This window comes from Sinocyclocheilus rhinocerous, unplaced genomic scaffold, assembly GCF_001515625.1.
Source record: "Sinocyclocheilus rhinocerous isolate Xijiao unplaced genomic scaffold, SAMN03320098_v1.1 scaffold749, whole genome shotgun sequence".
Lineage (NCBI taxonomy): Eukaryota > Metazoa > Chordata > Actinopteri > Cypriniformes > Cyprinidae > Sinocyclocheilus > Sinocyclocheilus rhinocerous.
The window spans coordinates 1,696,009-1,703,737 of NW_015653466.1; the positions used below are offsets into that span (position 1 = coordinate 1,696,009).

General features: G+C 36.3%; 1 protein-coding gene across 1 annotated transcript in view; it reads left to right on the forward strand.

Moving 5' to 3' along the window:
- Positions 1-7,013, forward strand: part of LOC107716017 (acetyl-coenzyme A synthetase 2-like, mitochondrial) — an 18,267-nt gene extending 11,254 nt beyond the window's left edge. Inside the window, exons 6-14 of the mRNA XM_016522326.1 lie at positions 62-209; positions 979-1,116; positions 2,367-2,459; positions 2,619-2,731; positions 4,113-4,239; positions 4,542-4,669; positions 5,633-5,696; positions 5,958-6,079; positions 6,285-7,013. Coding sequence (XP_016377812.1) covers positions 62-209; positions 979-1,116; positions 2,367-2,459; positions 2,619-2,731; positions 4,113-4,239; positions 4,542-4,669; positions 5,633-5,696; positions 5,958-6,079; positions 6,285-6,461 — 1,110 coding nt within the window. The 3' untranslated portion in view covers positions 6,462-7,013. The remainder of the gene's footprint in view (positions 1-61; positions 210-978; positions 1,117-2,366; positions 2,460-2,618; positions 2,732-4,112; positions 4,240-4,541; positions 4,670-5,632; positions 5,697-5,957; positions 6,080-6,284) is intronic.
- Positions 7,014-7,729: the final 716 nt, after the last annotated feature.

Below are 7,729 nucleotides of genomic sequence, written 5' to 3' on the forward strand. Positions count from 1 at the left end.
TATATATATATATATGATGTATAGCGTTATGATTTGTCTGTATACCTGTCTGTTGTTGCAGTATGTGTTTGACTACACACCTGGAGATGTGTTTGGCTGTGTTGCTGACATCGGTTGGATTACGGGTCACAGTTATGTGGTGTACGGACCCCTGTGTAACGGAGCCACATCTGTTCTGTTTGAGAGCACACCTGTGTACCCTAATCCAGGTGAGATATCAAGCGAAATGACCAATACTAATGATCCGTGCAGTATATATAATGCATACACTCTATCTCGTTTTCAGTTTCAATTTCAGTTTTATTGTAGTGGTTTATCGGCATGATGAATAATTTGCATTTGTATTGCCAACACATTGCACCTTATCTGCCAAAAATAAAAGCAATTTAAATAAAGTTGATTAGAAAAAAATTCCAAATGCATCACATCCTGTTTAATTCTCTCTTTAGTGGAGGGTTTTAGAGACACAGCTATTCAGTCCTGAAGTTTAGTAGTTGTGTCGGTCATGTTCCTGCTCTCATCCATTCTGATAGAGGTGATGACCCCTCTAGATCATGCCAGATAGTGTTACTGTCCCTCCCAGCCCTTCAAATTGAATGAGATAAAATCTCAGATAAAATCATGTGACACATTAACCTGTATAGCGAGTCTTATCTGCCTTTATGAGAGTATTTTAATGGAAATGAGCCCTCATGAGTGGCTGTAAAGCAGTGTACTCTTTACAGTGTGACATCTACTGGAAACATTTCCGCTGATGTTCTCCTAGTAAAACCTACTTAAATCTGGTTTTCAAAAACTGGTATCAATTAGGAAACATTTTTGTGTAACGTTTGTAGTCATAATTACTGTTGATGTTCATGTTTAAACACTTTTTTTGTGGTTTCATAACATGTGTTCTGTTGAAGTGCTGTCTCTGGTTGTAAATCAGTAAATAATCTTTGTCTTGACTGTTCGAATGTGTTTTGTGACTGTTTTTAGGTCGTTACTGGGAGACAGTTCAGAGGTTAAGAATAAATCAGTTTTATGGAGCTCCTACTGCCATCAGATTACTTCTGAAATATGAGGAAAACTGGGTGAAGAAATATGACAGGTCATCACTGAAGACACTTGCATCTGGTGAGACTACAGAGGTTTAGTAAATAAATGCAAATAAATAAATACAGATATTGTAATGTTTTGGAGGTATGTTATATTTTTGGGTATAGTATGCTACCATTGAAAAGTTTGGGGTCATTAAGATTTTAAAAAGAAAACATTTATTTGCAAGAATGCATTAAAGGGGTCATATGATGCTATTTTAAAGATCATTATTTTGTGTATTTGGTGTAACAGAATATGTTGATCAAAAGTGATAAAGACATTTATAATGCTAAAAAAATTATATTTGCTGTTCTTTTGAACTTTACATTCATCAGAGAATCCTGAAAAATGTATTATGGTTTCTACAAAAATATTAAGCATCACAACTGTTTTTAACATTCATAATAATAATAAATATTTCTTGAGCATCAAATCAGCATATTAGAATGATTTCTGAAGGATCATGTAACACTGAAGACTAACAGTTCTAACAGTTTGTTTAAATTGTAATATTTCACATTTTTACTGTTTTTACTGTATTTTTGATCAAATAAATGCAGCCTTGGTGAGCATAAGATACTTACCATCCACAAACTTTTGAAGGGTAGTGTATATTAAACACATTCCCATTTTATCTACAATTGCCTTCTATATTATTTGACACTCTCCTTAGCTTTTCCACATATCAAACAAAAATAAAATTGACCTGTTATCAAAAAACATTGTTTTAATGTGAATTGTATCAACTTTTTCTGAAAGTCTGTGTGCATTTTTAGCAACGTATTACGACTTACCCCCAGGTTACTTCAGGGGGATACTTTCTGTCATAAGAGGGATAAGTGCATTGCAAGGGCACGATAGGGAAGGGGAACTAATCAACTTTTCAATGTGGGTCACCCTTTTCAGACCTTTGTGTTACCAGCCCAGAAATTGTACTTCCGCCACCATGGTATAGTCAGCTCTTTATGGGAGAGAGTTCAGCCACAGTTAAAATTTAGCCTGCTTACTCTGGAGGATTTTTAATGAGTCTAGTCACACAGCCTTTGAGATCAACAATGGAAAATCTGACTTTGTGCCAAACATCAAGGACACTAGATTGTGTGCGCAGCCGGTCTGGGTTTTGTTTTTCCCTTTAGGGCCTGTCAGTTGAAAAGATAGGGCTAAGATTTCCTTGAATTGCCAAGTCACTCAATCAAATCAACTTAGAGACAAGTTTTTAAGTGCAGTGTTTTGGTCGATGAATTTGCCTATATAAATGACCATGTGAATGTGTGATCTGTTGGCAGTTGGAGAGCCCATTAATCACGAGGCATGGGAATGGTTCCATAATGTGGTCGGGGATGGACGGTGCCCTCTGGTGGACACATGGTGGCAGACAGGTAAAATTAACTCTGCACGAGACTGTCAATCGCTGCATCTCTTCTTGTCTGAGTATCGTACCCTTAATCCTTAGATTGGCAGCACTGATAGGATGATTTACACCATGTGTGATGTTATTCAGAAATAAATAGATGATTCACTGGGCTCTCTGTCTTCAGAAACTGGCGGGGTGTGTATTGCCCCACTCCCAGCTGAACCAGGAGCAGAGATCCGGCCTGCCATGGCTATGAGACCCTTTTTTGGCATCCAGCCGGCACTACTCGGGGAGAAGGTGATCTATACTTGTTTATTTGTGTCCTGACTCACCGCTTGGTCACTTGTCACAACTGTCAGATATGAAGTGACATTGCAAGGAAATTTTAAGAAATAAAGTAGCGATTGTGAGATATAGTTGTAATCTGAAATAGAAATTGACAATTGTGAGATGTAGTAATATTATAAAATATAAAGTTAAAATTTTGGAAAAAGTCATAATTGTGAGGAATGAAGTTTCAGTTGAGATATAATAATCTAAAATATAAATGTAAAATTGTAAAATAAAATTTCATAATTGTGAGAAATAAATTTGCAATTGTAAGATATAGACGTAATCTGAAATAAAGTTAAAATCGCAAATTAAAAGTCACAATTGTTAGAAATAAAAGTGCAACCATGAGATATAGTTGTCTAAAATAAAAAAAGTATAGCTGTGAAATAAAAAGTCATAATTGTGAGATATAAAGCTGCAATTATAGAAAATAAAGCACAATTGTGAGATATAGTCATAAACTGAAAAATGGGTACAATTGTGAAATAAAAAGACATTTGCGAGATTGTAAGATATAAAGCCCCATTTGCAAGAAATAGGCACAATTGTGAAATATAGTAGTAATCTGTGAAATTAAAAAGTCACAATCATAAAAAAGTGACTGTTTAGAGATAAACAGTGATAAACATATGTAGGGAGGCCAACCAGTTGGAGTGGAAAAAGGAAATGACGTCTTCTTCCTCAGACATAGGTTCTAGTTGTGTGGAACGAGCATACCACTTCTTCAACATGTTAACATGGAAGAGTTGTAAGGGCTGGGTCCTGGATCCATAATGGAGGCATAATGTAAAATACAAACTCACACTGTGAGACTTGTCAATTATAACAAATAAAGTCACAGTCGTTATATGTAATGTCCCAGTGTGATATATAAAGTTACAGTTGTGAAACAAAGTCACATTGTGAAATATAAAGTCAATTACGACAAATTAATTCTAATTAGCTCTTTACTTCCTGTTTTTTCTTGTATAGTTAACAACTGTTCTAGATAATTGCTAGCAGACTGTCCTAATCAGACCTAAACATGGGTTATATTTGTCTTTTGCTCCGCCTGGCTCTGCCTGGATCCATGCGTCCAGCCTCTCCTGCTGTGATTAAAGAAAGCTTTGTGTGACAGACAGTGATGAACTTTGAGCCCTCAAATTCTGTACTGCATCTGGAAAAAAAAGAGTAATAATGCGTGCTGGAACACATCCAATCTCCTCGGAGATGCTCTTTTGTTACCCTCCGGGGCTATTCAAATAGATTTTTACCCCCTCCCATTAAGATCAACCAAGGAGAGACAGGACCTCTCAGTGCACGTGTTTTTTGTAATGTAGAATAATCAATTTTGCTTTATTAACAGGGACAGATAATAACGGGAAATGATGTCAGTGGAGCTCTGTGCATCAGCCAGCCTTGGCCTGGAATGGCCAGAACCATATTTGGAAACCACCAGAGATTCATGGATGCATATTTTAAACCGTACCAAGGTGAGCAAGACCCCAGAGGCTCTTGAAGCACCTTCTTGCTATGAAAGTTATGAAACAGAAAAGTTGGGATACTTGTTGAATTATTTAACTGTTCTTTTTGACTTTGACTTCAATGCGAGGGCATGAGAGGAACGTTAGCAAGCCCTAGCTGGGAAAATGTCAAAATAATCTGTTTGGATTTTTCAAATGTGCCTTCTGTTGTTGTAGATTGTACTTTTTTTTACTCCATAAAAAGTTTAAAATAAAGTTAACATGATAGTGATCAGAGGTATAAGCTAGTATAATGGTGTAAACTGTCATAGGTCAGTATTTTACGGGTGATGGGGCGTACCGCACTGAAGACGGTTACTACCAGATCACAGGGCGGATGGATGACGTCATTAATATCAGTGGGCATCGGCTGGGCACTGCTGAGATAGAAGATGCACTGGTGAGACCCCAAGATCCTTTATCACAAGCATAATTCAGCATTCTTGAGCCCAATGCCTTCTTTCAAATCATTTGAATATCCCCACACTACAATAATTGGGCAAATTAATCAGACCCGATACAAAATGTATACAAAAGTGTTCTATAGAGAGTCTGTATTTACAGAGCTGTGCAAATACACTACTGTTACTCTAAAAGTTTGGGGTCAGTAAAGGCCCGTTCACACCAAGAACGATAACTATAAAGATAATAGTTTTATTCCAAGCGCACCCTCGTCTGCCGCTTTAAATTCTCGAGCTCGTTATAGCAGGATTTATTCTGATAGGCTGTCAATGTTTTTATCGTTCATCAGCTGGACAAAATCGTTCTGAAAGTGATTCCAATGATATCGTTTCTCTGTGCCTTTATCGTTATAGCTGTGGTGTGGACTGTGCTATTCTTTAATATTGAGAATGATTTTTAGAACTATATCTTTATTGTTATCTTTATAGTTATCGTCTTTGGTGTGAACATGCCATAAGATTTTCTTCTTAATTTTCTATTTAATTCAGAAATGACTAAATGCATTTATAATGTTGAAAAAGATTTCCATTTCAAATAAATGCTGTTCTTTTGAACTTTCTATTCATCAAAGAATCCTGAAAAATTGTATCAAAAATATTAAGCAGCACTATTTTTTACATTAATAATGAGAAGAAATGTTATAATGACAACTGGAGTTACAGCTGCTGAAAATTCAGCTTTGCATCACAGGAATAACTATATAAACTATATTAAAATAGTAATATTTTGAAATATTATTACAGTTCAAAATAACTGTTTACCGTTTTACTGATTTTTTTGATCAAACAAATGTAGCCTTGGTGAGCATAAGAGACTTTTTTCAAAAACACTGACCACAAACTTTTGAATGGTAGTGTAGAATCAAACTTTTGGTTGAGCATGTGTGTTCCTCTGTTACCAGGATGAACACCCAGATGTTCCTGAGACCGCAGTGATCGGAATTCCCCATGAGATCAAAGGAGAAGGTGAGGCTCCCGACGAGCCCTCGATTTGTTCTTCATCTCACCTTTTTCATTTATGAGCCATCTGGAAAACCCCCAGCAACCAGAGACCTTTTGACCCCTTCCACTGTGTGCTTTACAACACCCTTGGTCATTGTGAAAACAACATATAACTAATAAGCATAATTGACCATCACATAATCAGTGATCAATGCGGATCAGATTTTACTTTGCCGAATGTTGACATGTCTCTCACTTTCTTTTCCTGTCTTTCTCTTTCACCAGTTCCATTTGCGTTTGTAGTTTTAAAAGAATCTGCTTCTGAAAACCAGCAAGCTGTTGTGGAAGAGCTGAGACACCTAGTGGCTACCAGAATAGCTAAATATGCTGTCCCTGATCATTTCCTGGTAAAATCAGTGACTTTTTTTTATTGAACCTTATTTTACAGTGTTAACCCTTGATTTATATTATTCTTATGTCATTTACAAAGAATGTTTATGACTGATCACAGAACCGTTTTTCGTTTTAAAATCACTGTCTGTGCAGATCTGTTGCGCAGATGGTTTGGAGATTTATTTTGTCAGCTGTGAAAGCATCTCTTCTCTCTTTAAGGTTGTGAAGCGTCTTCCTAAGACACGCTCTGGGAAAATCATGAGGAGAATCTTGCGTAAGGTCGCCATGCAGGACACTAGCAACCTGGGGGACGTCTCCACGCTGGATGACCCCTCTGTCGTTTCAGAGATCATTGAGGCCCATAAACACTACAGAAGTCATGCAGCTAAGAAGTAGAAAAAGACTGTTGGGATGCCACAATGTTTATTTTGAGGAACTATGAATACGAAACTGTGATGACAGGGAAACTGTGTAAGTAATTCACATGTAAATGTGAGAGTACCATATGTTAGCAACACAGAATGGCTAAATTGCAGGTTAAATGCTCTCATATGTAGTAAAACTTGCTCACGAAACCCACCTAAACTGGATGTTAGCCCCTCTGTAAGACCGTTAGATGCCATTTAAGGTTTGTACAACTTGGACAAACCTCTTTTTAAACATTAATTATGAAGTTCTGCACAGTGTTCTTCCTGTAGCCAGAGACTAGGTGAGATTTGCTGATTTTATTTTTGTTAAAGGTGCTCAATCAGTTTGTGTTCCAGTAAATCTCACCTTTCTCATATTCTCTTTTTTTCTTCTTTGAATCCTCTTTGGAGTTTTATGCCTTCATTTCCTAATGTTTGTGACAAGATAAACATGAATTGACTGTGGTTAATAATTTTCAATCAGTATCACAATATTACTATATTATTATGACATGATGCCATTATATTATATATGCTTTGCATATTACTAAGTGGAAGTGTAAATGCTTCCATCTAATTCTTAGATTTTAATTTTATTGGAATAAAAAAACAACTCTATTTTGAACATTAAAAAAAGGTTTCAAAATATAATTTTGTCCGGCTGTGTGTTATTCTTCCATATATATATATTGTCTTACCGACTGTGAAATGTTTTCACACATTTGACTTAGCTTTTTAAGGTTATCCTGTATCATTTAGTTATTATTTTACAGTAGTAACCAGTTTGTATTGTGGCAGAAACTACAGTTAATATGATAAATGCGACTCTGCTAGTTTTGTGAATGCTAAACTTGATGCTTCTGACAAGACGTGCTACTACCGTGTCTTAAAGGGATAGTTCACCCAAAAATGAAAATTCTGTCATCATTTACTCACCCTCATGTCGTTCCTAACCTGTATGAGTTGCTTTCTTATGTTGAACACAAAAGAAGATATTTTGAAGATTGCTGGTAATCAAACAGTTGGTGGTTGCCATTGACTTCCATAGTAGGAAAAAAAATACTATGGAAGTCAATGGCAACCACCAACTGTTTGATTACCAGCAATCTTCAAAATATCTTCTTTTGTGTTCAACATAAGAAAGCAACTCATACAGGTTTGGAACGACATGAGGATCTTCAAAATATCTTCTTTTGTGTTCAACATAAGAAAGCAACTCAAACAGGTTTGGAACGACATGAGGGTGAGTAAATGATG